Source organism: Larimichthys crocea, chromosome XXI (genome assembly GCF_000972845.2).
Source record: "Larimichthys crocea isolate SSNF chromosome XXI, L_crocea_2.0, whole genome shotgun sequence".
NCBI classification, from domain to species: Eukaryota; Metazoa; Chordata; class Actinopteri; family Sciaenidae; genus Larimichthys; species Larimichthys crocea.
This window is the reverse complement of record NC_040031.1, coordinates 15,327,075-15,348,012: the sequence shown is the minus strand read 5'-3', so window position 1 is coordinate 15,348,012 and position 20,938 is coordinate 15,327,075. Positions and strand designations below refer to the sequence as shown.

General features: G+C 42.6%; 3 protein-coding genes across 7 annotated transcripts in view; all 3 read right to left on the bottom strand.

Moving 5' to 3' along the window:
* Positions 1–557: 557 nt before the first annotated feature.
* hps5 (HPS5 biogenesis of lysosomal organelles complex 2 subunit 2) lies at positions 558–11,832 on the bottom strand. 5 transcript variants are annotated; one of them, XM_027272892.1, is made up of 23 exons: positions 11,638–11,831; positions 9,701–9,830; positions 9,232–9,342; positions 9,083–9,147; positions 8,783–8,975; positions 8,145–8,275; positions 7,645–7,863; positions 7,491–7,562; positions 7,301–7,389; positions 6,918–7,096; positions 5,225–5,383; positions 4,835–4,994; positions 4,012–4,129; positions 3,546–3,683; positions 3,353–3,439; positions 2,684–3,261; positions 2,395–2,515; positions 2,170–2,319; positions 1,965–2,084; positions 1,731–1,844; positions 1,544–1,650; positions 1,123–1,411; positions 558–998 (listed from the first exon to the last, which is right to left on the bottom strand). In XM_027272892.1, exons 2-23 carry the CDS (start codon positions 9,806–9,808, stop codon positions 938–940), a joined length of 3,369 nt encoding a protein of 1,122 aa, XP_027128693.1. In that variant the 5' UTR covers positions 9,809–9,830; positions 11,638–11,831; the 3' UTR covers positions 558–937. The 5 variants fall into 5 exon arrangements, with proteins under 5 accessions (XP_027128693.1, XP_027128691.1, XP_027128694.1 ...); XM_027272890.1 differs by having other exon boundaries at positions 858–998; positions 9,701–9,822; positions 11,638–11,832; XM_027272893.1 differs by having other exon boundaries at positions 858–998; positions 3,353–3,421.
* Positions 11,833–12,200: 368 nt separating this feature from the next.
* Positions 12,201–19,844, bottom strand: gtf2h1 (general transcription factor IIH, polypeptide 1). Its single transcript, XM_019253978.2, has 15 exons — positions 19,650–19,844; positions 19,137–19,305; positions 17,677–17,869; positions 16,937–17,108; positions 16,705–16,798; positions 16,284–16,433; positions 16,087–16,166; positions 15,849–15,982; positions 15,678–15,765; positions 15,075–15,163; positions 14,479–14,596; positions 13,769–13,859; positions 13,486–13,601; positions 13,009–13,101; positions 12,201–12,924 (listed from the first exon to the last, which is right to left on the bottom strand). The coding sequence occupies exons 2-15, from the start codon at positions 19,288–19,290 to the stop codon at positions 12,838–12,840; spliced, it is 1,659 nt and encodes a 552-aa protein (XP_019109523.1). The 5' UTR covers positions 19,291–19,305; positions 19,650–19,844; the 3' UTR covers positions 12,201–12,837.
* muc5d (mucin 5d) overlaps positions 19,770–20,938 on the bottom strand; it is a 23,200-nt gene continuing 22,031 nt past the window's right edge. Inside the window, exon 48 of the mRNA XM_027272990.1 lies at positions 19,770–19,910. Coding sequence (XP_027128791.1) covers positions 19,770–19,910 — 141 coding nt within the window. The remainder of the gene's footprint in view (positions 19,911–20,938) is intronic.

Genomic DNA, 20,938 nt, shown 5'->3' with positions numbered 1-20,938 from the left:
GACAGAAAGGTCTCGCTGTAGAGTCTGTGACTCATAGAGCCAGGCTGTGTCCAGTATAAGCCTTTAAAACTCAAATGTGAAGGACTTCCCTCTGCCCCCTCTTCCCTTCTTCCCTTTGATGCTCCAGGTGTGCGATACCATCAAATGAGTCATCGGTCCCATTTCATTACGTTGTTATTAATATTATCTCTGTTGTCCCACATTACCCATCATCTACTGTTAGGTCCCGTTGACGTTCAAGATCTGAAATCTTTTTTTCTTCTTCTCAAAAATAGCAAATACTTGACATACAGGTAGACAATGAATCAGGTCGCCGTCTTTTCCCACTTCTCCATAATAGCCTCGAGTTATGCGTATTCTTTATCTCTAAACCTCAACAAATAAACCAAAACTATCTACATGGCCGGACACTAGAACTAAGTTGGAATTTGTTTTGAAATTAAATATAAATATCATTGTTTTTTTTAATGCTTGTGGTGTGCAGAAACAAAGTAACATAATTTAATTGGCAACTTTTTCTCTAATGTTACTGAAATGAGGGAAAAACTACACGTTCATCATGTTTCATACAGACAGCTTTTATTCACATATCACCTGGTTAGAACATTTCACTGTGGTTATTGACAGGTATTCATAGAGATATTTGATAACCTGTACATGCACCTGAATCTTTAAAGAAACAACATTGTGATGATACCCCTGTACACGTCTGAATACTGATCAAATGGGCAAGTAGATGGAATGAAGAGAGTAATACTGGAGACACCCGTGCAGAACAAAAAAAGATAATACTGTTTTCAGTGATAGGATCAGTGCCTTCATTTTAACTGGAAAGCTTTGGCAAATATTACAGTGCATAAATTAATCAACAGCAGTTACTGTGGAGATTTACATACAGTGTTAGTCATAGTCTTGTAGAGAAGCTCCTGATCTTCAGTTAGGCATGCTGAGACCACAGGAAGCGATCACAGCGCTCTAGCATCGTCTGGATCATCGCTCTGAAACAGAAAACGAAACAAATATGAGACGTTACACTGATTCTCTTTGATTCTGGTGGTCACACTCTCAAACACTCTGCTCTCTTCAAGAGCCATTTTTCTGTTCTTATAAAAAGTTACCCACCTCTGCCTCTTCTCAGTGACTCTCAGCAGCTCACAGACCAGTTGGGAGTGTGGGGAAAGAGCCAGCTGCACTCCAAGCTCCTCCAGGACGGCCATGGCGCGGTCAGGTCCGGCTGTCCGAGCCAGCATCAGAGTCAGGCTCTCTGGGCTGATCTTCCTGCCACAGTCTGAGCCGTTGGACCAGCTGCTTCCATTCATACCGGTGACCTGCTCCGAGTCTCCCACATTGCTGCACTGCTGAGATAACTGGATCAAGAGCTTCCACTCATCCAAGGTCTGAGGCTCCACACCTGGAAAACAATAGAGCCAGTATTACATCAAATCAGAGCGCTTCAGGTAAAGTGTGTTTAACTTAAGACACTCCAATGAGTGCAGACTGTGTCATTAAGGGTAAGAGTGCAGACGTGTGGGCACACTCTTACCTTCAGGTTCCTGCAGCAGACTGATATCATCCAGCTGACAGATGGTGGAGAACGCTTCAGTGCGCCGCTGCAGCTTACAGCAGAGATGGACGTAACCCATCCAGTACCTGCACACACGCCCGATACAGAAGGTTATTAACGTCAACGTTAGGATGAGGAGTTGCCGTGTCGGGTCAAAGAAAATTACCCGTGACTGCGGCACGTCTCTGCCATCTTCTGCTTGGAAGACAAGTCTGCAGGAAGACGAATCAGGAGAGACAGCAGGCGTCCATAACCCCAACTGAAACAGTGAGAATGCCACCTGCAGCAGGAGTCACACGAGTCAATCTCACTATGATTGTTCTTTTATGATTGTATGTGAAAAGATCACATCCATCTGGTCTATTAGTTTTACTTTTTTCAAGGCTCTAACTGAACAAACCTGGGCTGTCCATCAGGGGTCAGGGTATCACAGCGTTGAGGAGCATCATGGGTAAGTGCCAACTCCAGCCAGTCCTGTCTCAGTGACTCTGGTTCAAGAAGGGACTGCAAAAAAGACAACCTAGAGGAAGACATGAATGTTAAATTCAGCAACAAGGAGAATTCGGTGTGATTTTTGTCTTGAAAAAAGGTGAAACAAGACATACCTGTGCTCTTCGCTTTGTGATTGCACCAGATTATCCAGGTATGCCAGGAAGTGGCTTTGCTGAGCCATGGTCATCACGTCAGCAGGAGTTATCGTAGGGTAGAACTGGGAAAACGATCGTACAGCCGACTCCCCATGCTTCTCGTACAGCCTGGATAATAAACACAATAAACTTTACAGGATCCATTGCAGCTGTGATGCAAGTACGTGCTGAATGTTAACCGACCTGTGTAAGTGAGCGAGAAGGGGAGGTGCACTCCAGGGCTGCACCTCTCTCAGGCTGCGCAGCGATCTCAACAGATCTCCTCTCTGAATAACCTCCACCACCTTACTGGACTGAGTGAGGTCTACAGAGAACGACAGACACTTTACAAATCATTTCAGATTAAATGACTAGAATATCACAGATTAATGGGCCTCCATTTTTAAATGTGTAAAATGTGAGCTAAAATGCAGAAAATTAAAAAAATAATTAAACCAGAGGTAGGTGGAAATGGTAGGGGAAATCTTCTGACCTAGCATGGCTTCAGCAAAGGAGCTCTGCACCTCTGGCTGCTCCTGATAACACAGCAGACACATCCTTCTCACTCTCTCTTGGTCCAGCAGAAAGAAGTAGCGACGCAGGAAAGTCGTGCACCCCAAAGCTTGTTCATTTTCCGGGTTTCTGAAGCAGCTCAGCTCTGTGTAAAGCGTTGCCAGCTGGGTGAGATTAGCCAGGAGATCTGACAGTAGCGGTTTGGGAGACACCACTCGGACTGGCTCTGCAGGGCTCTCATTTGAAACTTCCGGGTGCTTCTCAGTGGAGTCCTCTTTTATTACGACCTCAAGAGTCTCATCTTTCTTCTCCTCCTCTTTAGTGCTCTCAGTGGGTTCTCCAGATGAACAGGAAGACTCCTCTTGATGCTCTGAGCAGGAGTTTAGATAATCCCTCTCCCACCTCTCTTCTCCTGGTCCATCTATGTTTGAATCACCCGCATCTGTTGACCCGTGCTCTTCAGGTCCGAGTATACGTTCCAGCACTGGCAACCACTCCTGCAGTGTTTCTCTTAGGCAGACTGGATCCAGTAGCACCAAAGGATCCTGGATCTGGGAGCTGAAAATAAACAGAAATGTCTCCAGTGTCTCTGCTATTAAAATGGAGAAAAACATTACAATCTTCTAACTGAATGGTGTGCAGTACTTACATAGCTTGCTTTGTTGCTGATTGAAGGTCCTGCATGTCGGCTTCTGTGTTTTGCATTTCTTCATAAACTCTGTGACGACATATTTCACTGGTTTTTATTACTTTTAATAGACTAAACAAATGTGCAATTTATTAGCTCAAAGTCTGGCCTAAAGTCAAAGATCCACTATAACAACAACACACATTGAACTTACTCATTGTCCATTTCCTCCAAGTATGGAGGTGTTGCGTCAGCCTGTCCGCCCTCTCTGAATTCAGGCCGTTGCCAGAGCTCAGAGTTCATCTGGAGGGTGTTGATCTTCTCTGTTGTCTTCTTAACAAAACTAGAAACACTGAGGAAACAGAAATTCAAACAACCTGTTACCAAAAAGAACCAGAGAGACAGAGAGAGAACAACCAGAGACAAATGAAACTACAAAATGTGACAATCATGACAAATGGCTGCGTGTGATGAGAACTGGCGGTGGGTCGTAAGTGGAAAGGGGAAGTAAGCTGTCTAAAAGTGCAGCTGCGCTTGAATAATAGGTTATTGTAGAAATGATGAAAGTACAATCCTCAAATAGCTTTATCGGGGTTGAACTTGTTACAGCTTCATGTCTGTATGAAACACACTGTTGTGACACATTAGCATGTCTGTCCTTTATTACTCTTTATGTTCACCTGTCTTTGACGGCCTGCAGTGCGATGCGAGGGGGTTTGGGGCGGAATGAGAGGGGGAGGTGGAACTGCAGGCCTTGCTCAGATCGCTCAGCTTCGGTACGCTCACTGTTCTGTGGATCTGAATGAAGATGGGGGCAAGAGCCAGAGGAAAAAACACAGATGGATGGAGTATTGGAGGGGAGTGATGAGAGGCAGAGGACATAATGCAAGCAGATGGAGCAGAGGTAACAGACACTGCTACAGAGAAACGAAAATTAAACGCTGCACAATGCAAAAGAACCAAAATGGTGACGTATGTGTGATACAATGGAACAGACAGGAAACTCCATATTAACAGTGGGATTATGTTTGTCGCAGCCATCAGAGAGATAATTCAGCAAATCCAGAGGTACAGCATAGCAACATGATTAAATGTTTTAATATAATTTCACACTGAATCAGAAACGCATTAATTTAAGTGGCAAACACATAAAACGGCATTAGAAACAGGCGCATATGATCATCATAAAAACTCAAAGAGTAAAATTATTATCACGTCACATTTTATTGAGAAATCTTTTAGGAGCTAATGATGCTCCAAAATACAAAAGTCCTTGTTATGTTGTTTATTATTGTCGTAAAAGTATGTACACCTGAAAATAATTTCACTCTTTTTTCACACTGAACTCAGATGAGGCAGAAAAGGAGTTTGCTCCTGTTATGAGAAAGAGAGAGAGAGAGTCAGAGAAAAAGAAGAAGAAGAAAGAAACAGCAGTGTGTGAGTAGGTTTGTCTCTAGGTTTCTGGTTTGTTGTTTCAGCACTGCTGCGGTGATGATCTCTTACCCTGATCCACCTGATCTTCCTCCTGAACAAAACTGAACTCTTTGAGCCGCTCCTCCTCTGACATGGAATGATTGATGAGGGAGCTCGTCTCTTCATCTGACTGACTCCCTCTGCGGCTGATAACACGGTAGATTCCACAGTCCAGGACGTTGAAGCTCTCCTGGACAACAATATAACCAATATAAGTACACTCATTTGTTAGTCGTGTATACAGATTTACAGAAGCTGCATGCTTCAGTTACAGTCGGCTCTCGACTTTCTCTTTTGTGTAAAACACAAAAGGGTAAGAAATGTGAAGTAAATTGAAGTGGGGTGCTAATCATCTGCAGTTATGATGGTGGCCATTACCTCACATATTGTTTATACAGAGATGTCATGGACAGAACTTACGTGCGAGGAGATGCTGCTTCTACGGCTGCTGGAGGCCGAGTCCAGAGGCTCCAGTTTGGTGATGACTTCCTCCAGCTGGCCAGACAGCTCCATGTGCGTGCTGGAACTGAGCTGGCTCCTGAGATGTTCAAGGCGGTCGATGGGAATTGATTTCCTGGCCTGAATCAAACAAGAACGATGAACAAGAAACCTCCATACAGGTAAGCTTTTACTCAGATCATGAGAAATCTGGTTAAGTTACCTGATTTCTGAGCATGACATCACAAAACCAGCCTCACCTGTTACGGCAACATTAACTATTGAGATAAACCCTACAGACAGCATTATGTTTCCTAATCAACAACAGGAGTTACACTATATTGCCAAAAGTATTCAGTCGCCTATCCAAATAATCGAAATCAGGTGTTCCAATCACTTCTATGGCCACAGGTGTATAAAAATCAAGCACCTAAGCATGCAGACTGTTTCTACAAACGTGTGAAAGAATGAGTTGCTCTCAGGAGCTCAGTGAATTCCAGTGTGGTACTGTGATAAGATGCCATCTGTGCAACAAGTCCAGTCATGAAATTTCCTCCCTGTGGCATCAGTGGTATTATAACAAAGTGGAAGTGAATGGGAACGACAGCAACTCAGCCGCAAAGTGGTAAGCCACGTAAACTGACTGAGTGGGGTCAGCGGATGCTGAGGCACATATTGTGCAGAGGTCGCCAACTTTCTGCAGAGTCAGTCGCTACAGACCTCTGAACTTGATGTGGCCTTCGGATTAGCTAAAGTACAGAGTGTAGAGAGCTTCATGGAATGAGTTTTCATGGGCGAGCAGCTGCATCCAAGCCATACATCACCAAGTGCAATGCAAAGCGTCGGATGTGGTGGTGCCACCGGACTCTAGAGCAGTGGAGAAGCGTTCTCTGGAGTGACGAATTGCGCTTCTCCATCTAGCAATCTGATGGGTGAGTCTGGGTTTGGAGGCTGCCAGGAGAATTGTACCTAGTGTGGGGTTGTTTTTCAGGAGCTGGGCTTGGCCCGTTAGTTCCAGTGAAAGGAACTCTGAATGCTTCAGCATCCCCAACTTTGTGGGAACAGTTTGGAGACGGCCCCTTCCTCTTCCAACATGACTGTGCACCAGTGCACAAAGCAAGGTCCATAAAGACACGGATGAGAGAGTTTGGTGTGCATGAACTTGAATGGCCTGCATAGAGTCCTGACCTCAACCCGATAGAACACCTTTGGGATGAATTACAGAGAAGACTGAGAGCCAGGCGTTCGTCCAACATCAGTGTGTGACCTCACAAATGCGCTTCTGGAAGAATGGTCAAAAATTCCCATAAACACACTCCTGAACCTTGTGGACAGCTTTCCCAGAAGAGTTGAAGCTGTTATAGCTGCAAAGGATGGATCGACATCATATTAAACCCTATGGATTAAGAATGGGATGTCACTTAAGTTCATATGCGAGTCAAGACAGGTGAGCGAATACTTTTGGCAATATAGTGCAATGTGCAACATATATCACCTGCACATTTTTGCTTAATTTTAGATTCAGGCCATTCAAGGTGAGACACCTCAGATGAACAGGCATATTCTGTGCTTTGTCAGGTAGTCAGAAAGTCACATGAAAAGCTCAGACTGGAATCTAGGGTGCACGGTACACAAGAGATGAGATCAGTTAGCACGGCAGTGGCAGCCGTCTTACCCTGCCGGTGATGATTGTGTGCTGGAACATACAGCAGACTACAGCAGCTAGAGGCCACGACTCACGCCGTAGCAGCCGCTCCACACAACGCTCAGCAGATAACAGGGAGAGGTGGGACAGACGTCCGCTGCCATGGAGACAGAAGAGCTCGTTGCGGTAAACTGCAATCTCAACCAAGTCTACAAAACCAGAGAAAAGGGTTGACAGTGAGTTAACTGGAACAAAATAGACTGGGTGATCAGTGAAAAAGTTTTCTTGATATTATTATTGACTAGTGATTTCAAGAGGAAGATTTCTTGGACCTATATTTACACCTTGTGTGCTGTCATCAATAAAATGCTCGATTAATTACTCCAATGGATCGCTGGTGATGACAAACACACCTTTGACCTCTGTCCACAGAAGCACTTGTCCATTCTGAGGTGTTATGATATAAATAGCTGAATCAGTCCAGGTCAGCAGGTTTTGATCTCTACGTGAATAAATGAAGAGTACAGTTAGTCTGATAAGAAATAGGGATTGACAAGCCTAACAACTCTGACAACAAAACATATAAATTATATCTGACATTACCCGAAATAAAGCAGTTTAGGGAAGGCGATGGATTGGGAGCTCTTCTGGACTGGGTTGTAATGTGGCTCATTTCTGCAGGTAACACAGGAACAAAACACAAATGAGAAGTTTGGCCTTTTAAAGAAGACGATTTAAAAGCTGGAACAATCAGTACCTGTTAGTGATGAGCGGTAGAGGAGGACAGGCCAGCAGCTGTTTGAACTGATGGGTGCTCAGAACCTCGCCATTAAAATTGGCCTCCCATATTCTGGATCCCGGCCGGGCACAGTACAGCAAGGGGGGCTGGCCAACTAACAATCCCCTGTTCTGAGGGAAAAAACAAGCTCCGTACTCTCCATCACGCTCCTTATTTCCAACACGCCAGAATTTCTCCCTGAAGGCAGATAAATCCAGAAAAATGTTGTGAGAGGTCCAGGAATTACAATTTTCTTCATTCATTACCCAAAATGAAAACAAATGAAAGGCGTTAGATGTATTAGCCAACTGTGTGAAGAATGTGTGAAGAAGAAAAATTTAAAAATCATCATAACACTAGCATTAATGTTGGATCTACCACTGGAATATGGATTAATCTTCCACACCAATATAGGAGCCTTCTGAGGGTCTCTTTCCCTAAAGACGGTCTTTCACATATGCAGCCTTGCTGGTACTCACCTCTCTGTGTCACAGAGGTAGCAGCGGCTCAGGGAAGACACCAACAGACGGCCATCTTGGTACCCGAGCTGAACCACTCTGGAGTCAACTGTGGTGACGGTTTGAACGGGGAAGATAACGAATGCTGCACCCTAGAAGAAAGAAAACACCTGGTTTAGATATGAAAACTGTGCAAACATGGTTAATAAAGAGGACTTTTTTTCTGTAGCAAGCTTCCAGTTTTTGCTTTACAATCACTTCCTCCGCTCTCAGAGCCCTTGTAGTTCAGAGACATTAGGTTGTCTTGAATATAATGAATGTTTTAAAAAGGACCACCAATTTTCGAATCATATTAAAATCTCTGAATTAGACAGTCCTACTGTGTTGTACTTACTAAGTAAGAGTCAATTATTTTTATTTTTAGATCATGAGTCATTGCTTGAAGGTTTTTATGATTGCGGATTATAAGCAGAGAAGGATCAGAAAAATGTACTTCTGTCACCTGGCTTGAATTAAGGCCTGCTGATTCAATTAAGACCTCACAAAACCACTAGTGTAACAACAAGAAAGTGCCTAAACTTTTTTTTTTTTTAAATACATGTACTTTATATACATTATTATTGAGAAAACCATTTTCACCGTTAATCAGCAATCACTACCTTGCCCAGCTTGGAGGATCCTGCACGGAGAACAGACACTTTGCCTCCTGAGTCCCCAGCGAAAACTTTGAGTGTGCTGGTGTCCCAGCAGAGTGCAGTGACGGCCTGACTTCGGTGTTCCCAGGACACGCTGACTCTCTCTGGACGACCCCGCCGCTCTAGCTGCAGCTCCCACACCACCACCAGACCCTGACTGGAGCAAAGAAAGACATAAAAACATGAAGAATACAGAAAACACAACCAAACACACAAGGAAGGTGGCGCTTAACTTTGTCTGATGGTCGATGAGTATGACCTAACCTTGTTGCAACAGCGATAAAGTCTTCATCATGAGGGCAGCATGCCACCTGAGTGATTGAGCCCTCCTGAAAAAGAATGCACAATGGGTTAGGAGTTTAGAAGATGTTAATGAATCAACTGTAAACAATAGGTGCTCAGTAATGCATTACCTTGTGTGTGAGGATGAGCCTTTGTTTCCAGCCCTCCCTCTGAATCAGGTGCAGCCCTCCTGCTGATGTTCCTAATGCGAGCCACTTCCTTGACACGGCCAAACATGTACACTACAACACAACAAGGTCACACGCAGAAAGAGCTGACTCATCTTTTCATGCGGATACATTGTTAGTACACAATACTCCGATAATTCAGCGATTCATCACTCTGTAGTACTTTAAAGACATTAAAGGACCAGTGTGTAGGATTTAGTGGGATCTATCGGTGTAGCTTGAAGGAGAAACTACAGTGCTCGTGAAATGAGAAAACAAAAAGATGTTTCTTAGGTGATTGTACGCATTATGAAAACATTGTTATGCAAACTATATTACATTTTTTATTATATGAATAGACCGTTAAATAACAAGCTGCTATAAATCATCTTCATTATAAGACCGACTCGAGACATGTGATGGCGAAACATACCTTGAGCCTGCCGGAGTCTAATCGGAGAGCAGACAGAAGTGGATCGAGGCAGTCAAACTCTGCCAGTACATGACTGTGGTTCTCTGGCACAACTGGTATCAGAGGCATCTTCACTGGTGAGCCTGTGCAACCGAGAGAGAAAAGGACAGTCAGTAAAGAATGAATAAAATGTGAGGGACGTCAAGAGTCACCACTCTGTTTCCTTGCATACCACAACCCTCAGCTGTGACTTTCAATAATGTACCAACCCTCTCAAATTGACGAGTCATGACTCCACTTTACACCGTCCCAAGTCAAGTAAAACCCACTCGGCAGAGCGTAACTCCTAAACAAAGCTACAGCGTCATTAAATGAATAAAGATGACCTGTTATTACCTTAAGTGTTATTCAAATGTCTCTTATCCTGGAGCGGTCACTTCATATTACCAGAAAGACTGTTTTAACAGGACTAGAGGACACCACAATAAAGGCTTTGATTTACTAGTTGTGGCTTTCAGTGAACTTATGAGGAAGCAGAAGCAAAACTAAAGCAGCAGCTTATTAAGAGTAATCAGATACTGGTGGCAAAAAAAAAAAACATCAGTGTGTATGCTACAAAAATATTTTAAAACAAAATGGCAGAACATCATTTCTCCTCATCTTAAAGTAGCTGACACAAGTTCCTCAAACATGGGTGAGAAGTGGCAGTCAACACTGAACTCTGTGTCTGTATTTGTTAGCACTCTACTGCAAAGGGAATGTATTTACATATGTGGATGTGCACAAACTGTCATGGGCAGGGGTCACACAAGACAAGGCCTCAAATATAGATTATAATACAGAGACACTCACTCACCCTGTGTTTTCTAATACCGACAAACAAAACTGGACTTAATCACAGCATATAAAATAGCATGCCCTTGGACAGCTGGTGGGCAAATCCAGCATAAGTAGTGCCAATTTCTTTTTTAAAAAGAGGAATACAGACCTTGAACTTTATGGTCAGCGGTGGAGGAAGTATTCAGTAGCAATAACACACTGTAAAATGTAGTCCTGCATTGTAAAAGTTTAAATGTCTGACTTACCTTAAGTACCTAAAGTACAGAAAAATAACCTCCGTGAGTGGTACACAGTTTTATATCACATTATTTCACATAATATTCAAAAACAGAAATGTCATTGTTGTAGCTGGTCAAAGGGGGGCTCATTTAAATTCATTTACAGACTGTTTTTGAAATTTTAAACCATAAACAATGCATTATATCATTTTAAAAACTTGTTTTTGTAACCGTGTTTAATATTTAATTGTATTGTTTTAACTGTCATACAAATGTGGAAGAGTAAAACGTCCCTCTGAATTACCTTTAGTGAAGCATGAAGATGGAAATCCCCAATTAAAGTTTCGATATTTCCAAATGTGTCGCCTAGCTACGCTACCACACTAGAAAACGTTAAAGTAACGTTTACGCAAACATTCCGAAAACCGTTGATGGAACGCTCAAACGTTAACGTTAATAACCGTCAACAAACAGACATTTAAATTTGAAGCTTTCGTGCCGAGTCGTTCCGGGTTAACGCCACCGAGAGTTTAGTCAAAACGGTCGGTTTAAAGTTTTAGTCGTAGAGACACGGTGAGAAGTGAATATTGCTCAAGTTGCTGCCCTACAGACAACTAGTTGAAGAGGGGCGACTCGGTCGGCCGATCATGGCAGCAGCGCATCACGAGACCCCGTCTGCTGACACTGAGGCTAACGTTTTCTATCAAAACCCCCCGTTAAATAAAATAAATATGAGCAAGACCGTGGCCGTGTTAAATATGTATGACTGTTCATAAAATTAACATAAATCTCTTCAGTGCACAAACGTCAAATAGCGTCGCTATATTTACAATAACAAGCTAAACGTGCTAGCTAGCTTGGAGTCATGTTGCCATTCACTCATCGTTAAGTGAAACTCACCAAACTGGTCGGCGTGACACTTCAGCTTACACACCCGCTCCAACCCGCTCTCACATCCCCGGTTTTGTTCACCTTCTCGGGAGAAAGTCAGCAGTCGGTGTAACGGTGCTCTATCGGGCAGCCAGGCGACCTGTCACCGCTTCGCTCAGCTGATTTGAAGGCGCTTCCAGGAAGCAGCTGCGCTGGATGCTGGATGTCATAACCACAAACTAGAACATTTCTAAAGAAATTTTGAGTGTGCCTAACTCTGGCCCCATACATTATTACTGACACTGCTAAGTAAATTCAGTATTAATACAACAAGCTGTGTCATCATTGCCTTTTTAATGGGCTCTTATTTTGAAGGACTTGTCGTGTGTGTGTGTGTGCATGTGTGCTTGTCCTGTGTGTGTGTGTGTGTGTCTGACAAATGACTAACTCCATCCACCAACTCCAAGCAGCCAATGCTGCACATGTAGAAATGCAACAAACACCTACAGCTCTAAATGCTGCAGTTTATTCGTTTTAATCACATTTCAATATTACCAAAACATCTGAATGAAGACTGAATGAAATACTGCAGATTTACTAGAACAAAAAGCTTTATGCCTCATTTTAATTCAGAGTAACATTCAGTGCAGACATTACAAACCAGTGACAGTGTGATTTCAGTCACACACACACACACTCACGCACACACACACACACTCACGCACACACACTAATGCACTCAAGTGTGAAATGTCTTAACAGTATTGCTATATTCACTTTTCTGGAACTTTGTTCCACAAAATCGACCCAGTGCTCAGAGACGTTTTCCTGCTCCGTGCACTGATGAAACACATTGTTGGCAGCTTGCATCTCACCCTGTAGTCCTGAGTGCTTTTCTGATTTTCCATCTGAAATTTGGTCATGTTCCACCATTATTTTATTTATTTATTTTTTTTAAAGTCCCATTTAACCATTTTACCGGCAACAATCTCTTAACCATTGAGAAAACACAAAGAAAAATAAACTAATTACAGTTATTTGTGACTGAGATGCAGTTAGTCTCTGTTGAACAGTTAGTGCAGCGTCCATCTATATCCCCTCTGTGAACCACGTCCCATCAGGATGTGATCTGTGGTCTCGTCACAGCAGTCTGGAGAATCTTCACAGGCCATTTGTCCGTATACTTTAATGTCTTCCTTGTCTTCTCTTTGACAAACCGTCAGTTGAACCTCAGGTTTTCCTCATCATGCGGCGGGTTTGCCAGATGTGAAACTTGCTATAGGCTGTCTGAAACATCTCTTCCAAATGCCCTGTGAGCTGTAGAGACATCATATGTATTTAATGCAACAACCACCCGTTATACTGCAATATTGTGCCATTGTTAATAGACCAGAGACTTACATTTGTACTTAAGTACTGACGCTGAATCTTCTCCTTAAAAGGACAAAGCTTGGTCATCTGAAATCTCTCGAGGTTTGACTTCATTTTTATCACCTGTATGAAAAACATTCGGCAAATCAGAAAGGAAAAGTTAATGACTGTTAATGAAGCGTGACTGGCACCTGTAATGGTGGTGGTAGTGATAAGAGATTATGCTATAAAAGAACACATCAACTGCTTAATGAAGGAACAGTTTGTAGCTTGAAGTAAAAACAAATATCTATAAATCAATGTAAGACAAGTATGGAAAACACAAAATGTCAGGATAAGTGCCAAAGTATTAGCACTGTATGCATTTTATTATGTACAAAATATGCTATACTCTGTGGGCTACACTGTACTGGCTTATATTAATTATTTATTTCAAAATCATGGGTGTCAAGACAGGGAACAACATGTTTGATTGACCTCATTTCAAAAACAGTAAATATTTGTCACCTTCTCTTCCAAAAATGGTGTGTTTACAGGAAAACAGGACCAGAAGTGTCTCAACAACTCTCCAGCAGCTGCATAAAGATGCTTCAATTCCCCTTGAACCTCAGTGGGTATCATCTCTGGAAATAAAAAAACAAAGACAAAAAAAGAGGAGACAAAATAAAGTAGTTGTGAGTTTAGGATGGATTCAAGATAAAGCAAGCATCTGAGACTGTCAAAATAAGTTACTCTGTTAACATGTTGCTCCTAAAGATTATGTTATTTAGCAACTGTACAACACACTTACGGTTTATGGCTTGCTGTGCTCCTGTCTGCATGAGGATGCCACCTGGAGAAAGAGCTGCAATGGCAGAACTAGCAGCTGTGCTGGACAACACCTGCAAACAGTTAGTAGTAGTGCGGTGAATCACTCTGACGGCACCATTCAGAGTTTAAACATGTGACTTCTTAAAAGTAACTTGAAAAGATGTGAACAACAACATTAGGTGTACGTGACTTTGAAATCACATTTTCAGCTCAGCGAGATTCAACTGTCGTCTGCTGTATTTTTCATCTTTTGACCAAAGGACAAGTAAAATCAAATATTGAATCATCTGGTGTTCGGCATGTGTAATTTTGCTTTTTGATGGGAACTCGTGCGATTAGTCAAGCATTTTGTGATTTTGAGGGTACAAAAGAACTTTTCAAAATTATATCTGCATCTTACGTATTATGAGTAAACATAATAAATAAACAAACTGCATTTAGATTTATCTCAGTCAACTATGACATGAGAAACTTACAGTCTTTGTAAGGAAGACATATTATATCTCAGTGTGGAAAGAGAAAATTTTGGGAAAACCCAAAAGGGGAAACCCTTGAGATAAGTGACTGCAGGGAGCAGGCTTCCTGATCTGAAAATGTGTTGTTGTTGGACCTCTAAGCTGTGTGTGAACGGATCAAACTACAAAGATAATCCTTGCCCAAAGGTCAGTGATTGTTGAATTATGATCTAACCTGAGTGAGGTTGGGTTTGTAATTGACCATCTCGTGCTGGATGTAGTTGACAGAGTTGATGATATCCTGGCTTGTCGTATAATGTTGGGACTGAAGTGGCACAGGACCATGAGCATACCTTATAAATAAGGAGAGGGAGTGAGAAATATTATATTAGAACACATCACTGTACAGTCAACCAAATGAAAAATGGACAAGTATAATCAGACTCCAAACTAGAAGAGCACTCTAGTAAGCTAAGGTGACATTTGGGTGCTGGGTTATGACCACTGACAGGAACTTTAACACAGTAAATCACAGCTATAAAACAAAAGCAAGTCTGTTCCGAAACAGTGCTATCCAGAGGAAGTGAGACTCACCCACAACAGCCTCTTCCTAAATTCTGCACAACTGATTTCTGGCTACAAAAGCCTCATTTTCAATGATTTAAGTGATATAGCCTTTGCTCAAGCTGACACAACTAATCAAGTTTTTAAGTTCTGTTCAGCTGATGGAACGAAAACAAAGTTTGACTGATAATGATAATGCTGAAGTTTAAGAACAGAATAAGCATGTGAAGAACAAACAAAAGTAAAGAAAACGTGGACATACTGTACCTGTCAGACTTCTTGAGGTTTAATGCAACGGTTTTTATTCTGTTCTCCCTTTGCAGATCTTCATACTCAATGGCTTCTTGTAATTTAACCTAAGAGAGATTGCACAACATAAAAAAAGAGACTCAGACTGTTAAGTGATTCCAGATAATACGACATGATGTTATGATCACTGTCTGCTAACTCTCCGCTCCATGTGTGTGTGTGTGTGCATAGCAATGGCCGTGTAAATGGGAAACAAACAAAGTGGCATGGGTTGAGCCACACAACAATAACTTTTTATGCAAGCCATGATTTGTGTCAGGTAACATTAAATTACTTGCCCACAGACATTCAGCTTATTGTCTAGTTTGCCAAGATACGCTGTCGCTGCGATGGTCGCTATAGTAGCATGAGAGCGGTGATTATCGCTGTCTGGAGCTGGTGTGCTTGTTTTGAGAAACCAATCGTCCACTCTGCATGTTAACTCTGCAGCAGCAACTTAAGCAACAGTTTGCTAACCCACAACACAGCTAATGTCAGTTAAATTGCTTGCAATCATTTTGTCGTGCTATTGGATTTCTCCAGAATCACGTGTCCCACCTTTAAAGCTATGGAGCATCATACCTTCTTTACAGGAGGCTGGAAGAAGTCTGAATCCTTCGAGTTTCCATCTGTACTGCTCGTCTCACTAGCTTGGTCAGTTGGTGTTTCCCTAAAAAATATATATATAATGCAGTTAGCATAAATTTAAGACACTGGACAAGTGATACATTTTGTGAAAAGTCATTTCTTTACCCCTTGCGTGAGCCAGCTGCCAGCACCATGGCACTGTGATGGTTGAACCGCTTTATGATGGCAGCGTTGCTGCTTTCCTTCACAGTCCTGTTTGCATTGGAAGTTGAGGGTGGCGCTGTGCGAACTCCATAACCCTGTGTCAAAGAAAACCCTTGAGATTGAAGGACAGAGAGGGGAAAAGAAAGTTTTGGGTAGTAGGGTGTCGACGTGATTGTCTAATCATCTAATGAAATCTCACCTCATCTAATGTTTTATCTTCTAATGACAAGAGGTCGACCAGAGGATTCTTCACTCCTTGAACCACCATTGATTTTAAGCCTGCACAAGACATATTTACAACTTTTACATATGAAATAGACTTGTGGAAATAATACATGCTCTGACACTGATCGAAAATCCTTGCATGTATATTGCGCGCCTCTTAATAACTCCTACCCTTTTCATCCTGCTTGGCACACTCTGAGAAGATATCCTGTGTTCCTGTGTTGATGCGGTCTCTGTGAAAATAATGGGACTGGAAAAAGTGGGTCCAGAACTCCTTCTCCGTCAGGTTATGAGGCACGTTTTCACTGTACTTCTGCTTCACTGCAAGTTGATATACATATATATTTAGTCCATTTTTTATGTCATCAATAAGGAAAAGCCAGTTGCACATTTAATATCAGCCACTGGGCTGAACATGAATGCACCAGATTGTGGCTAAAGTTATACCAGTTGATTTTTTTCTCTCTGACTAACAGGGTGTTAATCAGTAACCTTTAGTGGAAATGAAAGTCTGAGCATGTAGGAGCATTTTCATGGTCCGTTATTACTGCTGCAAATGATGGGTTAGCTTCAAAATCCAGATGTTATTTACCTGCAGGGTATGTTCTGAAGATGGATTCAATAATGTCAGCAGTCAGATTATATCTCAAGCCATTGCAGCCATCCGTCTGAGGTCTAATGTCTGCCTGCAAAGCACAAAGATTAGGTCTGTTAACCTCCAACAGTATGTTATTAATGTTGATTTAGTCAATGCTTGAATCAATCGTGAAATTTAAGATTAGTTGTTATCTAAAGGAAACTTGCAGCAGACTTCATGTACTCACCAGAAAGGCTCCAGATATACCGACTTCCTGTTTGTTGTTGTTGTTGTATAGTGCAGGGTCTGCATTGCTTATGTCTCCTAACCTGTTGGCCCAGAATTCGTCAGCACTGATCACCTGGCTCACCACGAGATCCTTATATAACTGGAAAAGCACTGGATCTTCTTGCAGCATCCTACAAGTGAAAAATCAAAGAACAATATTTTAAGAACAAAATTATTAATTAATTTCCTAAAAACCTAAATCAGTAATTTCTATGTTAAGGCATTAATTGTGAATCTTCTATTAAAGCAATAATGTGTAAGAAATGTTCAGAATTAATAGTTTATAAATGTTAAAAGCTTAAAAATGAACTGATGAACATTATCAACAGAACAGGAAGAGGTAACAGTCATGACATTAGGTCCACGACATCTATGTGTTGTGTTGCAGACATATTTACTGAAATTAGGCAACGTTGAGTCACTGGAGCGTCTAATCTGCCCTCAGACCAACACGAGGACAAAGAAGTAGAGAACCATGTGGACTGTATGGTCACTTTGGAGACTCAGTTATATTTCTTATATCAGTGATGTTGCACTACATATTACAAACACCTCTGGCAAAAACTGAACACATCCTTTCAGACTTCCTGTTTGGCTCTCAGCCCCAAACCCATGTGTCCCTACTGAGGTTGTAAACCTCAACTTCCTTTTCTGAAAATAAAATGTTACCAGACGTATCCTTTTGCAGCAGAGACTCACCTGTTCTTCTCCTCTAGCTCCTTGTTGGCTTTCTTCTTGAACTTGGGCAGAAGCTGCTGCAGCAGCTCTTTGGCAGCATCTCTATCTTTGAGCGCAGTGCTCTCATTGGAAAAGTGGAATGTGGTACTCTCGCCGGTGTGCAGGACCAGCTGGAGCTGAATTTTGGCTTTACCGTCCGGGCTGATCTTCTGGCCTGTACAAAAAAAAACAAGCAACGCTTAAAAACACCATCCAACACATTATGCTGGGGTGTGCTGTGGAGGAAGCAGCAAGAAGAAGAACGCCGCTCAACTGGACTCTCTGGTGACAGTGGCAGAGAAAGGGACCCTGGACAAACTGCAGTCCATACTGGACAACACCCACCACCCTCTGCACTGCGTTTATTGGCAGTCTGCTGTCCATATCCTGCTGCACAAACAGACTCTGGATCTCTTTAGTCCCCCTGGACATCAGACTGTACAACACTTCTCAGTCATGACAGGGAGGACAATAATCTCTGTTTAATTGATTACTGGACATTCTCTCAATGTCATTTTTCACTCCATTTACACTACCCTTTGCTAAATGCTGTGACTTTCATTCATTTCTCTACAGCCTAATATAACTATACATAGTTTTTTTTTATCTCTATTTGTAGTTTTCTATTGGTATACTATATAAAACCCTCAGCACAGGTTTAATTTGTTAGCACGTCAAATTTCAGGGTGTAACCTGCCTCTATCCCAGTCAAGTCAGCTGGGACAGGCTGCAGCCCCACCATGACTGTGATGAGGATAAGCGGTTAATGGATGGATGGTCAAATTTCTTTGCCCATATTTAACTTCTTAACACAGGGTTAATTTCTTTGCACGTTTGATTTAACTACAGATTTATCTTATAGGTTAACTTTAACATACGTTTACTGTAAAGGCATTTCTACACAGAGCATGCCGTGAAGCACACAACCCCAGCGACCCGCCTTATAAAGAAGATCAACTTTATTAATCCCACGACGGGGAAATTCTTTTTACACTCTATTTTACATGCATTTTAACCCAGACACACACACACACACACGCAGTACAAGGGCTCATAGACATGCAATTTTGGAGAGAGATGGTGGAGTGATGATGGGCAGCCCCCCTGAGGAGCACTCAGCGAGCAGTCGCTTGCTCAAGGGCACCTCGGCAGTGCCCAGGAGGTGAACTGGCACCTCTCCAGCTATATTTGGTCCATGCGGGACTTGAACCGGCCACCCTCCGGTTCCCAAGCCAAGTCATATTATAACTCATTCTTCATACTGCTCCCATCTGGTGGCCTGTAAGCGAGCACGCCATGCCATGCCATGCCATGCCATAGCATCTCTCAACAAAGCACCCCCAGTATCCACCATGTGTGGGAGCTGTGTGTGTGGGACACAGGTGGAGAAATGTGCTTGCACCGATCTGTCTATCCATCTGTAATTTGATGTATGTACTCACAGCGGATGTCTGCGTACAAGTGGCTGACTGTGAAGCGGTCTTTGCCCTCGGGGCTCCAGGCTATACGTTCAGCCATCAGATACAGGGTGCCATCCTGCTTCCTCTGACGGACCTTCTTCAACACCAGCAGCACCTCCTCTGATAGTGCTGCCATGGCTCCAACAAATAACTGAGAAAACACACACACACACACACACACACACACACACACACACACAGCCATTGATCATTATTAATATTAATCACCCATAGCAACAGTGATACAGTTACTTAACGCTCACATTAGCATGAATAAAGCCAGTAGACTGACACATCGAGCACTCCTGTGTGAGATATAAGCGTTAACTGTGTAAGCTGCTGGATAAATGTTGCTTTATTCCCCTCTGGGTTTTAAACGCGACCCAAACACAAAGTGAGCCGCTGTTGTGCTGGTCGGTTTTTTACTCTGAGCTAAGCAGCGTTAGCTCACAGTGAAGAAGAGGAGGGAGAAAGTCAGGAATAAACTTATTTTACCTCAAAATAAACCGACGCTGCAGCAAACACGCGGCTCCGCTTCAACACATAATCTCAAACTAAAACGTATCCCCGTGGATAAGAAGCACAGAAAGACTTATTGTGAACAGAAATCTGACTCTACTCTCCAAACACGGAGCGACCCGACTCCAACGCCGACATGACTGCCAAGCGGCGTGTTACACTCAAAGTGTTCCGGCTGGATATAACGCGACAGAGCGTCCCGTTCCGGTCAAAGATTTTACTGCAGGGGTCTCCAAACTGATTTATACCAGACATGGGACCAAGTCACACATGTGCAAGTCTTAACCTTCAAGTAAGTCACAAGTATTTTTTTCTTGGGCAAGTCAAGTCAAGTCACCTTCCCAGATTTTGGCTGTATTATGGCATACATTTGGCATTAAGAAAGCCTTTTGGCTTAACTGTGGTATGATTAGGTTTATCCATAATAGATAAGGAGGCGCCAGCAATATATGGCTGAGTTAAGGCATGTTTATGGCATGCCAGAAGATTGGGCGCGAGCGGGAACAGCTGATTTGGGGCTCTTCTGGGACATTTATGGCTATATTTTGGAAGTCCACAATTTGTTTTGGGAGAATTTTGGCTCCCCTTTGGTATGATTTTGGCTTTCCTAATTTATGGCCTAGACATCCACCCATAACCTTGCCAAAATGAAAGCCAAAGCGAAGCCAAAAGATTTTTGCAATCTGGGTTTGGCGTATTGTTGTAATTTTAGCTGCAGAATCTGATCTTAATATGATCGCACTGTGATCATCAACATTCTCCTTTCGGCTTTTCCCTTCAGGGGTCGCCACAGCGAATCAGTTGCCTCCATCTAACCCTGTCTTCTGCATCCTATTCTCTCACACCAACTACCTTCATGTCCTCTTTCACTGCATCCATAAACCTCCTCTTTGGTCTTCCTCTAGGCCTCCTGTCTGGCAGTTCAAAACTCAGCATCCTTCTACCAATATAGTCACTATCTCTCCTCTGGACATGTCTGAACCATCTCAGTCTGGCCTCTCTGACTTTATCTCCAAAACCTCAAACATGTGCTGGCCCTCTGATGTACTCATTCCTGATCCTATCCATAATAATAATAATAAATACATTTTATATTCACATTTCATATTCACACTGAAAACAGATGGCATAACACTAAGTCATTCAAGTCATCCTGTCTCAAGTCATGTCAAGTCCTGAGTCTTAAACTTCCAAGTCCGAGTCAAGTCTCAAGTATTTCATTTTTTGTCAAGTCAAGTCACAAGTCATAAAAACGGCGACTGGAG

What these genes read in the sequence shown, in the direction of transcription:
- hps5 (XM_027272890.1), bottom strand. Translation starts at nt 9,808, where the DNA reads ATGCCTCTGATACCAGTTGTGCCAGAGAACCACAGTCATGTACTGGCA. An exon ending in GAAGCAGCATCTCCTCGCAC is followed by an intron (nt 4,995 to 5,224) that starts GTAAGTTCTGTC and finishes ATTGTTGTCCAG; the next exon opens with GAGAGCTTCAACGTCCTGGA. An exon ending in ACCCCTGATGGACAGCCCAG is followed by an intron (nt 1,845 to 1,964) that starts GTTTGTTCAGTT and finishes CTCCTGCTGCAG; the next exon opens with GTGGCATTCTCACTGTTTCA.
- gtf2h1 (XM_019253978.2), bottom strand. Translation starts at nt 19,290, where the DNA reads ATGGCAGCACTATCAGAGGAGGTGCTGCTGGTGTTGAAGAAGGTCCGT. An exon ending in AAGATAAAACATTAGATGAG is followed by an intron (nt 15,983 to 16,086) that starts GTGAGATTTCAT and finishes TCTTTGACACAG; the next exon opens with GGTTATGGAGTTCGCACAGC. An exon ending in TCCAGCCTCCTGTAAAGAAG is followed by an intron (nt 15,164 to 15,677) that starts GTATGATGCTCC and finishes AATCTCTCTTAG; the next exon opens with GTTAAATTACAAGAAGCCAT.